The 20,777-nt window shown below is 43.1% G+C and overlaps 1 protein-coding gene across 5 annotated transcripts in view; it reads right to left on the bottom strand.

Moving 5' to 3' along the window:
- Nucleotides 1-20,777, bottom strand: part of CDK12 (cyclin dependent kinase 12) — a 28,121-nt gene that overhangs the window by 4,951 nt on the left and 2,393 nt on the right. For all 5 annotated transcript variants that reach the window (XM_049799947.1, XM_049799948.1, XM_049799949.1 and 2 more), the window contains exons 2-12: nt 14,490-15,371; nt 10,351-10,527; nt 8,660-8,799; nt 7,830-8,000; nt 6,837-7,026; nt 5,870-5,926; nt 5,220-5,321; nt 3,753-3,830; nt 3,142-3,258; nt 2,452-2,583; nt 1,436-1,650 (exon numbers count right to left, since the gene is read on the bottom strand). In XM_049799947.1, the coding sequence (XP_049655904.1) occupies nt 1,436-1,650; nt 2,452-2,583; nt 3,142-3,258; nt 3,753-3,830; nt 5,220-5,321; nt 5,870-5,926; nt 6,837-7,026; nt 7,830-8,000; nt 8,660-8,799; nt 10,351-10,527; nt 14,490-15,371 (2,261 nt within the window). The remainder of the gene's footprint in view (nt 1-1,435; nt 1,651-2,451; nt 2,584-3,141; nt 3,259-3,752; nt 3,831-5,219; nt 5,322-5,869; nt 5,927-6,836; nt 7,027-7,829; nt 8,001-8,659; nt 8,800-10,350; nt 10,528-14,489; nt 15,372-20,777) is intronic.

Raw genomic sequence — 20,777 nt, 5'->3', positions numbered from 1 at the left:
CTCCCTGTCCTTGGTTAGCTGAGGGCATCCCAGGAATCAGAGTGGTGACTGAGGACACCACACCAGTTATGGCAGCAAGTCTGAGGATGCGGGATGAAGATTGGAAACCCTTAGCCCACTTCAGTGGCAATCAGAGCAGCAAGTCTGACAGCAGCTCAGCCCCTCCCAAGGTCTCTGCAGCACTCTGTGGATCAAAAGCACTCCCTCCTGCACTGACTGGAAAGCAGGTTTCCCAGGATAGAGCTGAGCTGCTGTTTGGGACGGAGGAAGGGTGTGTTCCACTGATGCAGCAAAAGAAATTAGGTCAAGCAGAAGGCAATTCCTTGCTGAAAGCTGGCCTGGTATCAGAGAGGACTCTGTCCTGACCTGCAAGTATCCAGGTTAGTCTAAAATACAACCCTTGAGTGGCATCACCTGCCTTTGCACAATGCTGGAACAGAGCCTCCTGAGTGACAAGTGACAAGGACGTCCCTTCACACTGACATTGACTTTGTAAGTCTAACTTTTTGGGAAGAAGGGTGCAAAGGTTTGGTTTTAGCAGCTTAGTTTTAAGCTCCCCTTGCTGGTAGGCAACTATGAATGTGACACTCACTTTTCTCAGCTGTTTGTTAATCCAACCACCACCTTTTGTCCATCTGCCATGTTTCATTGAACACACGGATTGCACATTCCCTGGAGCAAGAACTGTCTTCCTTGTTACTTGTCAGTACAACATTTGACGTGAAGGAAGCTTTAGCCCATATCTGGGTTTTGAGAAGGCTTCTACAGAACAATCAGCATGGTTTGGGCAGCTTTGTCTATCTCTACATTCCCAGGAATCAAAATACCTCCCCTCCAACTATTTTCTAGACACAGAAAGGTTGGTCACAGTTTTGGAAACAGTGTACAAGTCCTGGTCCTTCAAGTCTTTATGGCCAAACGATCTTTTCTGCAACAAGCAAAGTGCAATAATGTACACTTTTGCCCACCAGCCACTACCCTGTTACATTCCATGCCTAATCTTTATATAATTTGATCAACAAGATCAAACTTCAGCTCATCTGCACACCCTTCACACAGCTGTACCTTCCAGTCTCTTATCTGGCCTAAGTGACTCAAGGACTCCTTCCATTACCCTCTGGGAAAGCATGCTTTGGAACCAATACTATAACTCATAGAACAAATTCATAGTCAGGTCATCAGTGAGTGAATTCTGAAGACTAGCCAGAATGCTCTGCGGCCAATAGTTTTCCCGGCAGAGGGAAAAAAAAAAGGGGGGAGGAACAGGGGAGGGAAGTCAGGATAGGAAGATTCTAGAATGCCCTTTCTGTAGAAATAAGAGGTGAAAGAACCAGACTGTCTTGAAAATAGACATAAGCCTCCCACACCCAGACCAGAGAGAGCAGGGAGGTAGCATATCAGGAGCAGCCTTTTACAGAGCAGACCGGGCACTGACCTACTGCATCTCCAGCACCAGACTCTGTTTTGAGCTGGGCAGGCTGTGGGTGCACAGGACTGCTGTTGTTTTTGACAGTGTCTGTGCTTGTAACAGAGGTAGTTTCTTTCCGAGAAACTTTTGATAATGGCGGCTCCTCCACTGCAATCCCGCTTTGCCGCTGCCGTCGGCGTTTCTTGCTCCACAGCTCGTGGCAATCCTGCCAGTGGGGAAGGCTGGAAGAGAACAACACTTAGCAGTTAAGAAACATAGCAAGAAAACCGATTTAAACCTCAAAGACCACAGAAAGTTATTAGAGCTGTAAGAGAAGCACAGATGTTCCCCTGACTGCAACCATACTATTAAACCAAGAAGGGGCAAGTCCTAGAACCAGGAAAGGCAGCATAATTTGCATGTGAATCATTTAATTTGCACTGGGATCTCACCCCTGAACAGACTGGGTTAGCTACAATGCACACAAGACCCAATGAGTGCAAGTCCACCAAGCTTCGAGAGTCTGGCAGCTTTAAGAAAGCAGCTGCCTTGAGTCACTTTGAAGGAAACGGGAATCTCAAAAGCTACTGCCATACTTGCACGCAAAGCAGTCAGAGCAGAGTTTTATAACCTGCTTGACTGGAGTGGGAGAAAAGAGCTGCAGTGTGACACTGCTCAACAGCCACTCTTCTAGTCAATTAACAAACAGCACAAACGAAGCCTGGCCAGCCCTCCATGGCATAGAGGACAAGGGTATGCTACTCTTGCATATCTTCCAACAGAGTTTTAGAGCACCTTACAAGCATCAAACTCGGCTTTATAAAACCAGTCTGCTATCAGGAAGAAAGCCAACAGCACAGGGAGAGCTATTTGCTCAGCCATATGACAAAATGCAAGGGCAGCGTCAAGAACCCAGAAATCATAACTTAATTCTGACTGAAAAACAAGCCACAAAAACCCACCCCAAGGCCAAGCCAGTGGCTTCTTCCCAAAGCTCATTAGCAGAGAGCCCACTGTGGTGGAGAATGCCAGCTGGAACTTACTCTGGAGGTGCCATTTTGCTGAGGTCAACATCCTTAAGGAAGTCACTCTGCAGGGCCTGTTCTGCTGTGCAGCGCTTGCCAGGGTCTAGCGTCAGCATGTGGTCCAGCAGGTCAAGAGCAGACGAAGGAATGCTGCGCAGAGAGTTGGAAATATGGCTGAGTTAAGGGGTTGTTCTCAACAGGGGGAGAAGCCCACTTTCAGAGGGACACCTCAGGCCTAAGAGAAATCCATGCAGTCAAAATTTATTACTACATGATGCAGCACCTCAAAGACATCAACAGAACAGGCATCAGATATGCAATATTTTCAGTCTAATTTTTGCAATTTATTAAGAGCAACTCTGCTACAAATCCCACAAGATTATCACACAATTATACTCTCCCCCCAGAGAGCATGTCTTGGAAGTCAGACAACCTCAGCACTGTGAGAATGCCACACTGCCAAGTGTGTTTTCCAGCACAGACCATAGCTAGAAGGGTCACAAGCGTGCAGAGGCAGAAAATCCCTCTGAAAGGCAGCTGTGGCAGATCAGATATTTAGAAAGGGGACAGTGACCCCAAAGGCAGAAGGCAAGAAGGGGAATCACTGCCTTATCCTGCCAGAGCCAAAGGATAGCAGACGAGTCACACATGTAACAGGCGGCCATAACCCCCATGCAGCCACTTATCCTCTCTTCTAACAAAACTCACAAGGAGAACTCCTCACGCAGGCGCCTTCGGTATTGCTTCTTCGGTTTCATAGTGTTGAAGTAGGGCAACTTGATGACATCTGGCCACACTGCTGGACAGGGGCTCCCACAGAGCCGGCTGAGAACCAGAAAAGCAGAGCATGATCAGCAGGTGGAATGCAGCTAGGAGGAGAAGGGTCACCAAGCCGAGTGAAAATGTTTCCTTTCTAAGCAGTTTACTGTACCAATAACCTAGGTCTGGGCACACTTCAATGAAGATTAGATAACCCTCAGGTTAAAAAGGAGGTATTGGGAAGAGGAAAAATGATTGCCTTGAGTTTATAAACCATCCAACACAATGAATTTTCAGTGTGAGATGCAATTTAGGTTCATGATTTTTCCATTCAGCTAACAACAGCAAAGGTTACTGAGGGTGCATACATTAGCAGCCACACACTTGATGGTAGGCATGGACACCTGAATGCCTAACTATTCGCACTGGCAGTTACAGTCATTTGCTGGTCCTATTTTGCAGGCAGGTTAGAGAAAGAGAGCTCTTATAACACAGAGACAGTGTGCATGAGCAGTTTCTGCAGTACCTCTTCTCATAGGCATGCATGTGCAATCCTTTACCTGATTAATTCAAGCTGAGCCAGTTCCAGATTGGCTTGAAAAATAGGCTTCTTTGTAAACAGTTCCCCGAGGATACAGCTGGAAAGAGGAAAAGCAAGAGGTCATGACAGCAAACCCTTGGGATGATCGTTTGAACACTGCAGCATTTCTGTTCAGAAGCAGGTTTGCCTGAGGAGAGTTATTTGCATCAGAGCTTGTAGTTGAGAACTGACAAACTAACCTATGTGTACAGAGTCACCAATTCTATGCAGCTGGGAAATAGCATTCACTAGTAGGCTGGTTAACATGTCACAGGCTTCACACTTTAACTCTTTGCAGGGAAAGGAGGATGTGTCAATAGCATGACAAGAAAAACAGCCAGGCATCTCATTTTCCTCCAGATTCAGCCCATTTATCTTTTCAGCTTTACTGGGGGATATCTGCTGGCCCAAATTATCCTCAGCTGCCAGTAGCTTACTGTTTGTCACTGCCAAGCACAGGACATAGCCTTGTACACACAAGGTTTGTACGCACACACAACATTTGTAGAGCTGGAAGGGAAAGAAGAGAAGGAGGGAGGGGACAAGTCTGACTCATTCAGTCCTTAACACCTACTCTTAAGCCTTCCGACAGGAATGACAATCAGTGCCAAATATAGCTGTAGGCTGATAACAGGCCCACCTGTCTGCTGGAACTGGACTAACCCCACTCATTTGGCACAGGACACTGAACAGCAACTGGACCTCACAGCCAGAGTTTCCAGAAGTAATTATCAGGGCCTGACTTTTACAAACCTTTGTTGCTTGCGTACTAAGCTCTGCTGGAAGTTTACCTGTGAATATCACAATGGGAAGCACGCATTTTGGGAAATCCAGTCCCACTTCTGAATGCTGAATCCTTGAGACTCTGGTTCTGAATCACTTAGAAAATGTTCCATCTTTGTGGCTGAACTGCCCAGACTCCTCCAGTTCACAAGGCTCCCTACACTACTAGAAACCTGAAACCTCTACTTTAAAATGTTTCCTAGATTTAGGTGAAAAAATCAGGTGACAAACAGAGCAATCTGAAGAGCTTAGAGAAAAACTCTCTATTAGGTCATTAAAACCAAACACTGAAGCCATGATCAACACAGAGTAAGCTTGTCACCCTTCTGATTTTAGTGGTACATTGTTATCAAAGGTTGGTTGGTTTGGTTTTTAAATAGCAACAACAGATACTTTTTATGCTTTCACATGTCAGTACCAAGAAAAGTTTCATTCTAGGAGTTTTTACTAAATGGTATAGTTTTAGTTAGGTAACACACACCTATTTCCTCAAAGCACAGAATTCTGAAAGTATTCCTCTACTATCATAACATTCTGCCTAGCTGGAACACATACAGCTTCAGAAATCAGCACAAATCAAAGGCTACCTTCCATTAGAACTACTCTATGCATGCGCTGATGTTCACAGCCCAACCAGGACAAAAGATACAAACCAGGCACTTACCCACAGCTCCATACATCTATGGCCGGTGTGTAACGCTCCTCACCTAGCAGCAATTCTGGAGGTCGATACCATAATGTAATGACTTTATTTGTGTATGGACGGCTGGAATGCAAGATACAAATATAAACTGATGACAAGAGCCACAAAACCCTTACAAACGGTAATTTTTACTTCCCAACTGCAGAGTTATGCATATAAGTAGAAGCAGTGCCTAGGCTTCCATAGCACCTCCTTGAGTTAAATAAAGCTGATAAGATATCACAGATTTTAGAAGTCTACCTATGTGAAGACAGCAAGTTGTAGGTACCCAAGATTGAAAAATCCTGACCTGCAAGGGGCAGCAGCAGGCTGCCATGACTGAATAGTGACTGATCTCAGAGCAAAACATGGTCTGTGGCAGGTCCATAGCAATCAGAGAAGATGTTTTGCTCCTTATCAGCTGGTTTGTCTAATGAAAAGCTATTAATATCAGACAGGATATAACAGGATATAATTTCCAATAGCTGGAGCTGCATTGTACCACTTATACTGGAAATAATTTCTCAGGCAATGCCAGGACTTCCAGGTGAAGGGACTATTGGATATTAAGAAAGGAGATCACCTCATCTATGTAAGCCATTTCCCCCTTCCTCCACCCTGCTATGCCTCACCTCTCCTCTGAGCTGTAGAGTCGGGCGAGTCCAAAATCTGCAAGTTTGATTTGCCCACTGAAAGACAAAAAACAGTCACTGGTTTGAATCACAGGTGGGATCACATGCCGCAAGCAGTAACAGGTAAGGAAATCTCCCCATGTAGTAGAAAGGCCTAACAAAGCAATGTGTGCAGTAATTACTTTTGGATATGCCAGTCTTAATTTTCCAGATCCTATTTAATGCTTCAGAGAAACAAAAAGAAAAAAACCCCACAATAATTCAGTCTCATCTCTATCACAAACCCTTCCCAACAGGCCAATGTCCCAGACAAGTTTTCTAGATAGATATCCAGACATCTGGATACAATGTGCAGTATTGTTCTCAGAGGCTCAAAGTTTTCTTACGGGTATTCAGATAAAGACTTGAGAATTAACAGCAAGTGAATAATTGTTCTGTATTCTGCGATGAACTACATTACTGCCAAACATTGCTATCTAGAGAAGAGAGAGCATTCATGGAGAACTGCTACTTCCTACCTTAACCCTCAACAGTTTCTCTGCACACAAGCACTTCCAATAAACAGTATTTTTGCCAAAATACCATGGAGACCAAGTGTATGCAGAGACACACTTACTTCAAGTCAGCATGGAAAAAGGTTAACTGTAAGGAGCTGCAAAACGGTGAGCAGAGGGCCTCGTGTGGAGAGACTGCTACCAAGAGCAAGTTAAGTAGAAGGTTGTTAGGGTTGTTCACCCTTGTAGCAGGAGACGTGTTCTCAGCCAGCAGCACCCAGGAAAGCCACTGCTTAATTATAACCATCCGTCACACCACTGGTGGAAGCATGCAGGGTTATATTCCTACAGTGGGTCAACACCTCCTGTTCCTAAGCGTACTCAAGGCGAAGACAACAACTGTGCGCTCTCAGCTGAACCCAGGGAGAGCGCAGGGAAGAGCGTGGACAGAAGTGTATCTACTCCCAGGTTACCTGTTGTTCAATAAGATGTTGGAGCACTTAATATCTCGATGAAGGAAATTCTTTTTGTGACAATAATCCAGACCCTCCATTAACTGTTTCATGAAAGACTTGATATGGTCCTCTGAGAAATGTACCAAGCCAGATTCTAGCAGCCCCATTAGGTCATGGTCCATGTACTCAAACACAAGGTAAAAGGCACCTGGTATAATAAAGTGAGAAATTATTTAAGGCAAGAGAGGAGACACAAAGAAAAAGGAGGAATGAAAGTAGACTCAATTGTTGAAATATTCTTTTTTGTGCACTGTTGAGTGTGTTTTGTTGGCATTTTCTTTAACGCAGTCTTGTGATATTTAGGGCTTACTGAGCATCCTAGAAGATTTTTTTTTGTCTCAAGGGAAGAAAAAAAACCCAACCCAAACCAACTAAGTAGCCCCTCTAATGCATCAAGCTGACATCTGAAACCAACATATGCACCCAAAATAAATTCCTTTGAAATCCTGGTCATGTTTACCCACCTGTTTTGTTTTTTCTTTCAAGCTAGTTTGTTGAAGAGATTACTGCTATGCATGGCTTGAACTGATGTTTGTGTTGTTCCTTTCTCTCTCGTGGTAGAGAAGGCCCCAAACAAAAGCTAGTGGGATGCTAGAACACCCTTCTTCCACAGTGACAGAGGACAGAAAACCTTTCACACTATTAGAAAGTTTGTTGCCACTCATCAGTGCTAAAAGTTAAGCCTACTCTTTTATGACTCTACAGGAATGCAATGCATCCTTTTAAGCCCACGTCTACCTCTGCTCTGCAGTATGACAACTCATTTTAACTAGAATCTATCCTTTGATGTAAGGCCAAATCCAGGTGCCAAACTTGCTAGAACTATGTATCAAGGAGGAATGCAGAAAAAAAATCTACACTAGAGTTTAGATTTTTAGTTTTACACTAAGAATAAACAGAGTTGCATCACCTCTTTGGCTAATCAAAACCACACCCCACAGCAAATACTACCTTTGTCCTTCTTGAAATCCAGTGCATCTTGTTTGTCCGTGACAATTTCCTTCATGTTAACAACACTGCGGTGGATCAGCTGCCGAAGGATTTTGATCTCGCGGATGGCTGTGATAGGGAAGCCTTCCTTTTCATTGTCCAGTCGCACCTTCTTGAGAGCCACCAATTCACCTGCCAGAACGAGCCAGTGTCAAAGCCTCTGCACACATCACTGCTAACAGCTCTGTGGGCTTCCAGGGGGAAGTTGAAAGTAGATATGAGCACAGTCAACATCCACCAAGAAACAGGAGACACAGCTTTAGTTACCACCCTACTAATTTTCTTTCAATCTCTCTGTCAGAAGTTATCACACCAACAACTCAAGACAGATGACACCAGTGCTCCTCATCTCCTTCACCAGAAAGTCACACAGGTGAACATCAATTTACCCTTGAAACCACCCCAATTCCTTTCACAAGCTCTGTGACAGTAAAGTCTGACAAAGGCTCATTTAAAAAGCAGGAGTTCAGTTGGCATCTATGGCTGGCATAGCTGTAACTACCACAATCAGCTGACCACTTGTCAAATTGTACACACAGGGCATACGATTTCACAAGCAGAGAGGGCAGCCGGGCACTAACTCACAGTCAGTATTTCAGAGCTTCCATTCTTTTGCACCTTTTGAAAACACCTGATGTAAATGCTTATTCCAGGGCCAGAGCCATTTCTAGTTCTACAGGTATTTGTCATTAAGCAGCAACGCCACTAACACTGGAATGGGTTTTAAGCACACCCACAATAATGATGCCTTAAAGTAGTGGAGTCAATCTGAAACCACTTGTTATTCTTACCTGTATCCTTGTCCTTGGCTTTGTACACCTGCCCATACGTCCCTTCTCCAATAATTCCAATGATATCAAACTTGTCCACACAACGCTTCCCCCAGTCACTTTCCGTCTGTCTCCTCTCCCCATACCGAGGACAACAGATTCTGAAAGACGGAAGCAGACTGTTAAGACACTCAAGTGCTCCACCTCACCTGCCATCCCACAAACAAATGCCCATTCAACCATTTTAAGCTGTACCCTAAAAACAAAAAGCAAAAGGTCAGGCACCCTCTCTTTACACTCCTAGCAACTGAGTGTTCAGTAGAGTTTAATGAATTCTGCTATATAATCTCAACTACTCCAGATATAGGCACTGCTATGCAGCAATATTATCCTTCTATTTAATTCAGATACTAAAACAGCCCATCCAGAACACTCTCACTATCAGATCTTTTCACTTCAGTTATGCATTTATCAGCTGCATATGGCTAACAAGCAATACATTGCTCCTCCTGGGGAAATAAGTAGTGCAAAGAGTAAGACAAGCAAAATGGGTATTATGCCACCTCATTTCCACAGACTTTGAGGTGGCAGAAGTATTTTGCTACAGCCTACCTGGGGCATGCAGTTAGCTACACAGACTTCTACAAAGATCTCATTACATACTTTTAACTGAGAGTAGCTTGAAGGAGAAACAAACCAGTATCTTAATCTAAAATATACAAAAGAATTATGCTACAGTGGGACAAAAATCAGTGTTTGGAATCTTTTGCAGAAACGCTGGACATTTGATTTTTGTTTAAAACAAAGTGTAGCTAGCGCTCTATGTACAAAACCTCAAGGCAGCTTGCTTCGTTGATAGTCGCATCAATTTTGGTATCAGGGGAAGTTGTATATGCCTTGCGACACGACTAATACTCTGATTGTGCATGAAGAAAAGGTGTATGTCTCCTGTTCAGAATAACCAATTCCTAGAAGCTCCACGAGCTTTATATACGGATACTCATCAGGAGGTTTTGGCCTACAAGCTATAGGCTAAATCAAAAGACAAGAGAGCTTTCAGGGTAGATGTGGCTGGAGATTGACTATGGCAAACTCCAGCAATTTCTACCATTGAAAGGGTCAAAGGGGAAGACAACAGAATCCCTCACAGCTTCAGTACGACGCCTGAACCATAGCCTCCATTTGGTGCACAATTTACACATCCTTCTCTTCTTCCCAAACCGCTGTAGTGTTAATTCTCAAATAGATGGGGCAAGTGGCCTTGAACTGTGAGTGGTCCAAATATGAAACAACACATAGGACACAGTTAATACTCCATAAGAAAAAACAGAAATATGAACTCATTTTCTCCACATTTCACTTCCCTCAATAATAAAGACAGCACTCAAACAAGTCTGGGGACAAAAGAATTTATAAAACTGAACTAAATCTGGCTAAAGATTTATAAGTAAGTGCACGTTAAGTGTTCTCCCCATCCAATAAATGGTGGGGAGGCTGCTGAGGGCTGACAAAGCAGCCGCCAGATTCAACTTAAAAAATGACAGGACTTTCAACAACGCCTTCTCCACAGAGAGCACAGGGCATGCAGTCAGCTCTTCTAGGAGTGCTGCAGTATATGATGAAACCTAAAGCTTTGGAAACCTAAACTGACATGTGTGTGAAGAAACAGAAAACAACTCAAAGAAGCTGAAAAAAAAGAAAGCCAGCCTTACTTTGGTCTCTTTTTGAACGGTTGCTGAGGTGGTGTGGCTGCCTTTGGTTCCGGGGAGTCAGGAGGAGATGGGTCCCCTCCAGGGAGCTCTGGAGGGAGCGGGAGGTCCGTGAGTAAGTGTCGTGGTCTCTGCTCTCTATCTTTCTTCACAGGTTTTGGAGGAAGAATCTCTTTTGGACTAAACTCCGAAAAGTTAATACAATAAAAAAGTCAGACTTAACAGTCAATTAACGAACAAAAAAGCCTACTGTAGGACAACTCTCTATTTGAGAACATAAAGTTAGGAGCCCAAGTTTAAGTGTCAAAATTAGCATAGCCAAGTATAAAACAAACCAGTCTTAAATTTCACAGTGATAATGTATCAGGAGAGAAAAGTGTTAGGTTTGAACCACTATCTTCAAATAAACACACAGCTCTCTGCCACTAGAACTTGGTCAATTTGCACAAATACATACTTATTCTCAGTTTCCTGTAAGACAGTTCAGGTTATCAGCCAGCACCCACTTTCTGACCCTGACTTCCTCTATTTAGTCTATTTATCATAATGAAATTAAATGCATGACTTGTTATGGACCACTATAAATATGAACCCAGAATTAAGTCTCTCTACATAAGTAACTTTTAACTTCTTAACAAGGACTGAAATGTAGCTCCAACTTGTGAAAACTGCTGAGAAACCAAAAGCTAACTTTTTTTTTTTAACAATCAAATTACTGATGGCATCAGAAGCTTGGTTTAGACTGGCAAGAGTCTCATAAGCAGAACCTAATTCTCTCATGTATGCAGCAGGGAGAATTCCTAGGTCTGAAGAGTCAGGAATTCTTCTCCACAGAAATCTTGGCTTCACCAGGAAAAGAAAAAGATTAAGAGATACGAACAACCTCCCAAGGTTTGTTTTTAGGGCAGCCAGCAGGAGGTTTGCTGTTTGTCAGCATCACCAGCTCCAACGCCTCAGCACAGAGAACTCCACATAAATGAACTGATGGAAGTAGGTCATTTTCCCAATTTTTTATTAGACACTGCCTAATCTGCATGACAATCTCTTCTGAAATATAGTTAAGAAACAAGCAAGACAAAGAAGGATCCTATTCTGGCACTGAGCAGCTCTGACATCTTCTGTAAAAGATGAGGGAGCAATCTTATCCCACTGCTAAGAAGTCACCAGGCAGCTGCAGAACTAATCGCACGTCACGCCAGCCTAGACCTCTGCAGGAAAGTATTCACTGACGGGCTCTACTACCAGCGGCACATATCCTAGAAATACCAGAAGTGGGAGAGCTGCACAGGCTGAAGCTCACTCCCCATTAACTGCAAATTCTTAATGTGTAGAATAATAGCCAGCCAGGTCACTTCACTGAGGCAGAACCCACGTTAAACCTCAGAAGTTCTTCAAAGAGAGATCTAGCTGGGGCCTACAATCGCATGTAGGATGCAAGGGACTTTGTTCCAACAGAGCAGATCAACTAGGTTTTCTTTCTTTACTGCTTTCATGTGTGTACTTGAAGCACTGATCCAATGTCCAGTTCTTACAGATTGAACATTCACAATAACAAAAAAAGCAGTTGTTTATTTGACTTTGTGTTTAATCCACTTCTAATCGGCAATTCATTAGTTCCTGACAGTATTTAAATATCTAATAATATATGCTAAGCTTGGTCCCTTTGACCCTGTCAAAAAGATTCAGCCTTTTTCCAGACACACATCAAAAGCCAACTTCTTTGCAAGACTTCTTGGGAAGGGCCAAGGTACGTTTGTAGCTTTAACCTGCAGGCACCCAGCCTCCCAGGAGTTCCTTTCTCTCTCTCTTATTAAATAGTTATAATTTTCTTGCTGACACACTGTTATCTGCACTTAGTTACGTACAGCTTAGTTAATCTGTCTGCATATCAGCACTAGTGCCCCTAGATGGTTACTTTAATTACCCCCAGAACATTTGGACATTTCACCAGGCATTTCTTTCAAAGTGAGAAAGCCAAACAGACCCTTCAGAGTTGCCAAGCAGAAGTGCAAACGCCGACTGCCTAACAAAGACTCCTAGAAGCTACCTCCCTTCTTCCCCTCCCCTAAAATAGCAGGAATGCGATCAGTCAGGTCTGCATTTTTAACTATGTTAGTGCTGTGAACAGTCAACCAGGTGCTGTTAGGAACCTATGCAAGCTATGCAACTTCTGAGTACAACATCAAACTCGTACAAAGTTTGTACCACGTGCTTCTAAACAGCTTTTCCTCCCCTCCTGCTACATGAAGCGACCCCACAGTGCACCTTGACTGCTGTGAAGTCTAAAAGCATTATAGACAGATGATAAGTCTTGAGAGCTCAGCAAGCATTGAGAAAGGTTAAACAGTCTCTAACTGAATGAGGCATATTTTGTACTTGGACACTTCAAAGCATGTTTCCAAATCCTGTGCTTACCAGGGTCTCAGAGCTGGAGTGTTTTCCCAGTCTCAGCATACGAAAGCAAAAGTCTATCCAAGAACAATTTTATTCGTAAATATGAAGGCAGTTGATCAAGAGTGAGCTTCCGCACACAGTCAGTGCCATACACAACTGCCACTAGACTCAGCAAAATGAAGCAGGATTTCCCATCCTTTTATTGGGAAAAAGTCACTGTAAATCCATTTACTAAGCTTAGCAACCAGCAGTATTATTGCCCACACTCCTAAGTTCATAGTGATGGCAGAGATAAAACACACTTTTACAAAACTGAGCCATACCTGGGTGGTAAAAAAGAGCTCTAGGTGTGGGTGGCTAAAAAAAATAAAATACAGTATTTGCAGCACAATTTCTGTGTTTGGAATAAGGCAACACAGCAGCAGACTCTTGCTTAGACTGGCATTTGAGTTGGGAGAAGATCTGCAATCTGTTAAAAGCTACTGCTCATCACAGACATTTAAACTAAATAGACACTTGCTGAACAACGTTACACAGCTTAGGAAGGGCAACAAACATGCACAAGCCTAACTTTTACGTTGATCGCAGTGACAGCATTACCCTAATTTACATCAATACCAAGAGAAACTATGAAAATCAATTAAATGAATCAGAATATGTAACATAGTGTTCACTTCAACCACAGGGTAATTAAGTCATAACTATCATGTAACACACTATTCACTAAAAACCATGCTTTACTAACCGATGAGATACCTAGTACGTCTTTAGTGATGGTTAGAAAGATACAGAGGTTGTTAGGGAACTACAGGCTAAGCAGATCCAATAGAAAAAAAAAAATTCAGCGATGACCTGACGTTAACAGCACTACAACATACTAACAGCTACAAAAGGAAAAGAAAAAGTTTTTCTTCCTCTCCACCTCCATTTTGGATAGTCTGTTCCCTTCCCCTCTTCCCCACCAAAGGAAAACCCCCACAGTAAGGTTTTTCAGACCAGTTCATATTAGAAGCCAAGACCACCACCAGCCAAGACCCAGAGCAGCAACAGCTACAATTACAGGACAGAATTAAGTCTGCATGTTTTGATTAGAAATTATAGGAAACAGAAATTTGAAGTAGGTGTAGTTTCACTCTTTCAAACTCTTTGTCAAACAAACAATACCTACTCCTTAAGCAATAAGGATTGTATTAATTATTCAATAATTAAGACAATACTTAAGTTAAACCAATGCCATTTTTTACATGCAGGCATGGCCTGCATGTTTGTTGAGTTTAGAACAGAAATAGATCTGGTTTGTGTTCTTCTATTGGAACTGTTAAGCTCTTTCCAGTTACTTAAGTATCGGTTCTGGAGGAATTAAACAAAAAAAGCAATTTCAAAATAAGCCTGTGCAAATGGCTGCAACACAAGGGGGTGCATAATTCTGGATCCATGTTTCATTACTGTAATAAATATGAACAAAGAGCGATGTGAAACTTTTACTAACCAGCATTAAAACAGCAGCCAAACCTCTCTTTCTCACTGAGATAAGATGTAACTACCTGCACAGGATCATAAAAACTCTCCACATAAACCTGACAAGGCCAAAACCAGGAATGGCTGTGCAATAACGCATTTATACTAGCGGCATAGTCCTCGGAGCACTCTGCAGGATAAACTAGTGACTGTCAAACTAACCAAAAGAACCTGTTTTATTTCAATGTTTTGCTTTTAAATGCAAACCAGATGCTCTTGTGTGACCTTACCTATCCAAGTCATCTTCCCCAACTAAAATAGGGGGGAGCGGAAGCGGAGGCAACGTTGAAGTTTTCAGGTGTGGGATAGCAGCCGTCACAGACACTTGTGTTTTTGTAGCGACTTGGACAGAGGACTGAGAGTTCACCTGAGAGGATAAAGTAGACGTCCTTGGGTGGGAAGATGGCAAAGACGTTGGGGCTGAAGTAGGGACCTGAACGGGAGTCAGTTGGGATGGTGGCAAAGGTGGAACAGCAGGTGATGGAGGCAAAGGCGGCAACGGCGGAGTTGGAGGTGGTGGTGTGGTTGTCGGCAGAGGTGGAGGAGGTGATTTTATTGAGGGTAGTGGGGGTGGAATCTCCTTCTCTGCTGTGTCTGTCTCTTTTGGAGATAGTAGGTCCTCTACTACTGCTACAGGCTTCAAGTCTTTTGTTCCCGTCTGTTTTGAATCTCTAACTGGAACAGGATGTTTCCTCTCAGAGTTCTCCTCTGCCTTGATTTTTGTTGTCTCTGCAGGGGCTTTAGTCTCTGCATTCGTATACAGTAAATTCACTAATTCTGTATCTGAAGACGATTTTTCAGATTTAACAGGTTTGATGACCTTTTTTGATTCTGTTCCAGATTCCTTAAGTTCAGCTAAGCTGTTCTCCTTTCTAGACAGGAAAACAGGTGAGCCCTTTGCTTCCTTCCCATCCACCTTGGCTGCAGCTGCCGCTGCGGCCGCTCGCTCCTTTTTCTTCCTGCTGAGTTCCGCCCCCAGACTGGAGTTCAGCGGTAGCCTTGTCGGTGATATACTGGAATGGCGACTGCGTGACCCAGACCTCTGCTTTTTACTGTGAGATGATGAGTGTCTTGAATACCCAGGGCTTCGGCTTCGGGACTTCACAGACTTCCTGTGGAGAGAATGGGGAGAAGATAAATGAAACGAAGCATCTCTCAACCTCTGAGCTACTCACCAACATCAATAGCTCTCTCTGAAAATAATTCAAATCCATTATTTGTCAACTAAGTTCAGAGAGTCCATAACACCTGTCAGGAGAGACTAAAACTACTGAAATGAGTTTATTGACTAAAGCAGTACAAGCTTCAGGTCACCATCCAGCCTTCCAATGTCAGGACTACCCTCACAATCATACTGTTAAGACAGAAACGAAGGATCAAGATTGGACAAGCCTCAAGGTAAAGACGAGATCACAGATGCATGCACTAAACAGAAGACTTCAGCTGAGAGGATGAGCTGGCGGTTTACAAATCTTTCACAGTAATTATGTACAACTTTAAAGGAAGCAACGGATAAAATATGACTGCCCTCATGGGAATGCCGCCTCAGGAAACACCTCACTTCAAGCTAATTTTTCCCCCTGGTTCTTTTACTATCATCAGAACTCAAATTTGCACACTGTGATTCAGGAGAAATAAAAAACCACCCCAGAAATTTTATTGTTTGAGGTATGTCCAGAGAGTCTCAGTTGTTCTCTACAATAAATGGGCTCTAAATTAGGTATATATGCAGAAATAAAAAAAAAAACCCCACACTGAAAGCCTGCGTTGTGATACAAGCAACAAGCAAGGCAGGAAACACCTCACACCATCAGGGTATGCACCATCAGCGTATGCACCATCAGCACGGGGTGAACCTAGTCAGAAGACAGCAGTAACCACAAGCTCAGTGGAGACTGATATGGAAACAAGATAAAAAAATAAAATGGAACTGGAAACTGGTACTTCCAGTGTCCATGTCAAAATAACTGACAAGAACTGTTTCCTCCACTTAGGGAGGAACTAGGATTCTGCAGGTTATGAGGCAGCATACTTGAAACTGTACACAAGGTAGGCTCTGAAGGGTTTAAAAGCTGTGTGAGCCGACAGCAAAACAAGAAGTTTTGAAATCAGACCCTATGAATACTAATAGAAACTATGCTCAAAGTTTATTTTTATTCCATGATTTATTACTCAGAACATATATTTTTTTTGAAAACACAGAGTTCTCTCAAAACATAGTTCCACGGTAGTTATAAAACACACCTAATAGCAAGCAGGTTTGAACGCAGTTAGATGCTGGCTTGCTTGTAACCATACTCGGAATGTAATTAACAACATGATCTAAACTGTTTATAGTGCTACTCAAATTAATATTATCCTGAGACAACTAATGTTTGGAAAACAAACTGGAGAGCCAAGACAGACTAATGCTTCCTCACTAGACACCACCAGCACCTCCAAGGATGGACATAGTTGTGATTGCACAGGAAGTGAAGGGTCTCGCTGCACAGTGGTGTGGAGTTTACCAGAACCCTCTTCCCTTGCTACTCCAAGCACAAACATTCTGCCCTTTCACTAGTAAGTGCAACCCCAAACCTCATGCTAACAGTGGTCAAAGAACACTATGACTGCAGGTAGTCCTTACCTTTAGACTTAGAAAATAAATATAAACCAGAAGGAGAAAAGGTGTCAGCTGAAGTCATTCAACTATTTTCCTCTTCAACACACTGCTCTGTAATGGGGATGCTGCCTCAGGATCGCCTATTTTTCCAAGGTTTCTGCTTAACAAATTAATGGTCTCAGACACAGTTTACCATTTGGATAGCAGTTCACCTGCCACATCCCAGTGCAAAGTTGCCAGGTGCTGAAAAAGCTGTTATGTTTTTACTATGCCCAAAGACATTCCAAAGGCTAAGAAAAACACTCCTAATGAATCCTGTAGGATGCAGTTTACTGCAACCACAAATAGTTTTGGGGCTAGCATTCCCTGTTACAATTCTTTCAGGACTATTTAAGGTGCCATGATACTCAGTTTCCTGCTCCCCATCTCCCATTCTCCCCCATGATTAGCCCTCCAACAGTTACTCCAACTGGTTGCAGAGCCACATTCTCAACAACATCACTCAGCAGATCTTCTATAAACTTCTCCAAAAGTCCAAATGTACCTTATTTTTAATAGTACTACGTTAGAAATGCAGCCACCAAAGATACCTGCATGGACACAAGCAAGGGAAAGGTAATGCTGGAGGAAGTGGTGGCATGTGCAGACAGGACCTCCCTTACGCAAGGGTTGCTGTGGAAGGAGTTGCACCACAGAACCAGCTCTTCCAAGGGCTGGGGATGACTCCCTGACCTTCCATCAGCAAATGTACACACTCCTGTGTTCCACCAGGACTAAATCCACCTATTTCCTCCCAGATGCTCCACAGGCACCACTCACACTTTTTCTCTTCAGTTGTCTAATGATAATTACCTATACCTATTATACAAAGAGCTGTTGTTTCTAAGCCCATTTTCCAGCTTGGTGTTTACAGCTGCTTTGTTAGACCTGAAAAAGGCACCACATCCAGAAGCTTGTCTGCTTTCCCAGCTCTATCATCACAACCAGTAATAGATCACTCTACAACAAATCTTACCTCATATCATTAGACCATCAACAGCCTCAACACCACTACAGTGGTTGCTGAGCAGCGGTCTTCCACAGCAACACTTGCTTTTATCACTGCTGGATATCTCAAGAAAGATGCAATAAGACAGAAGGTGCACAGGCAGATTTTGCTTTTTGAAGATACTCTTTCCATCCTCTGGAATGATCTTTTTGCGGCTTTACCTGCAGTCAGCTAGTTAGCACTTTTACCCCTTTCACCCTTAATGTGTGTTAAGACAACAGTCTACAGCTCACTTGCTTTGCTAAGGTTATCAGGGATGGGCGGGGGGGGGGGGGGGGGGGGCAATTCAGTCTCACTTGTAGTTCTTTTGCTGGATAAAAATGCTCTGGGATTAAAAAACACCTTGTTGTCTCTCTAGCACTGGAAACTAGAAATACAAGATACTAACCACAATGACTGTGAACTAACATCAAGAAGTCAGAGACAATGGCTCATCTAAAAATCCAAATAAAAAAGCATTGCTAGATTAATTTAACTGATACAATCAGAAGATTAGAATGGTCTTTGGAGGGGGGGAATGCTGGAACCCTCCAGACCTCCTCATGCTGAAAACCACCACAGCTAATAGCCATTAGCAAAGGTGACCCTGAATCAGCTGGCAGAACAACAAAGCCCCACATCTACATACTTCCATATTATCAACTACACAAACTCCTAGGAACATCTACAGACATTGAAATACATTACCTGCTCCAAGCCGCAACAGAAGATGAGTAAAGTGCAAGCGAGTATCTGGGAAGCCTGACCACATGCCCCGTACTCTAATTCATCAGGAAACAAGCTCAAACAGATGGCCAATGTTTCTCATTTATGAATGCCCAATGACCTTTTGCCGTGGCAAGGATCTGCATAACAGTGGCCGCTACTACAGCACGTGCACACACTCATACTTAGCTGCTATACTTAGTACAGAGCACAACCCACCTTCAACAAGCTGAAGGACTCTGGAATTTCTTCTTCTAGTTTTAGCTGCAATGACAACAGTTGCTACAAGGAATGGCAAGCCACATCTGTTATTTTCCCTACTGACCAAATCATCCTCATTTCCTCCTAAATTGAAAGCAAGTTGTTTTGCACAGCCATTTGATATGCAAACATTCTGTATTTTCTCCAATCAGCACAGCACATCGATTCAGTTTCCTTACACTGTATTTTGGATGTGGAGATTAAAGAAAATACAGAATGCATTAAAAAAAAACAACCAACAACAACCCGTATTGTCAGTCATTGGAAATAATTCAGTGTCCCAGAAAAGCCTGCGTTACCTCCTCTGAAGCATTTAAGCCATAGTCAGATGTTCACTGCCTATATCAGTGCGCCAGTTAAAGACATTTTCTCTCCCAAAGTGTTCCTGCCCCTCCACAGGAGCCAACAGAGGAGATCAAGCAGTCACTCCCCAGCTACTCTGGTGCAGAGTCAGCTGCCTCCATTTACACACTCATCTGCAGCAGATCAACCAAAGCTGGCTTTGATGAAGCTGGCAAGGAAGGCTCAGCCCATCCACTCCTTCAGGTGAGCTCCTGAACAGCCATCAGCAGAGGGTCAGCCCCATCTTTGGCTTCTGGAGCAGACGTTTGACCACAAACTTACACCAACTACCTCACCATACAGGCTACAAGCTCAGTGAAGCAAAACCAATGATGAATTACAACTTACAATTTGCCTAACGTATGGAAAATGCGTTAAATTCCCGCTGTCCCTTTACTAGAACCACTTCAGGCAGATGTTTTCTGAAGGAGTGATCCATATTTTTTGCTCTGCTTTAAAAGAATATATCACAAAGTTATCTGCCCAGAAAAAGAGAGAAAAGTAGTAGGTTATCAACTGCAGTCAGAGATTCAAAGAATTCAGTACAAGCTGAGCGTAAACAGTAAGTAACCTTTGGAATCTATTTTGGTTTGGGGTCTAGCATTTTGACAGCAAGTCAAAGATGCCCTTAAAAAGTTTGTAAGTCCAGGGAAGCAGCACAAAGTGCTTCAAAATTGCTCCCATAATTAAGAACAGGAAAATGTAACTGCTTGATCTCTCAAGTCAGAAGCAACTAGCCATTTACAGAAAGAATAAGCTTCAGGTTCTCCTGGGAAGTAGAGTCACCTGGGGGGGGAAGAGGAGGGTGGTGCGGAAAAAATGCCTCTTCGTATACCACTCCGTTTTCCTCATGGTTTCTCCCTGGTTAGGGCTGAACACGGACATTTAACAGGTGCTATAACACAAAATTATATCATGAAGTATACATATGTTTTCTACTGCTGTGTTCTCACCCTTCCGAAAGTGTTAGCAAGTAACTAACATGTAAGAGCAGTGCGACCAGGGCAAAAAGGATTGAGGGGAGGGAGAAGAAAACCATTAACGACTATCACTCAGATCCTCTCAGGTGTACAGAGAGAAAACAGGGCAGAGGAGAAAGAGTCTGGAGGAAATTTTCACTATGTAAAGTCACAGCAGCGTAAGTAGATTTTACGTAACAGCTTCCAGGGTGCTAAAACCAATACAACTCTCACAGCAAGGACAAAGGCACTATTTCAAGCCCACTATAAAAGACAGTATTCCTGAAGTTAAGAGTTCTAGTAACAAAGGCCAAATTCCAAAAGCCCCGAGTTCTTTGGGAACTGCTGATCACATAAATGCGCTCTGGAGGCAGCCTCTTCACTTGCAGCTCCTGTTTGGACCAGAGGATGCAGTACAACTAACACAGCGCAGAGCATTTCTATAGCTATTACATTCCAGGTCACATCTTAATTGCCATGGAGCTACAACCAAAGCTCCGCAGCACCCATGGTGACAACTGGAAACTCACTTAACATAAGCTGAAGCCAGAAAAAAAGAATCAACATTAGACTATGTATTCGTGCATATAACAGGATGATT

Source organism: Accipiter gentilis, chromosome 5 (assembly GCF_929443795.1).
Source record: "Accipiter gentilis chromosome 5, bAccGen1.1, whole genome shotgun sequence".
NCBI classification, from domain to species: domain Eukaryota; kingdom Metazoa; phylum Chordata; class Aves; order Accipitriformes; family Accipitridae; genus Astur; species Astur gentilis.
Note: the sequence above shows the minus strand (reverse complement) of the source record. Positions and strands in the feature narration are given on the sequence as shown.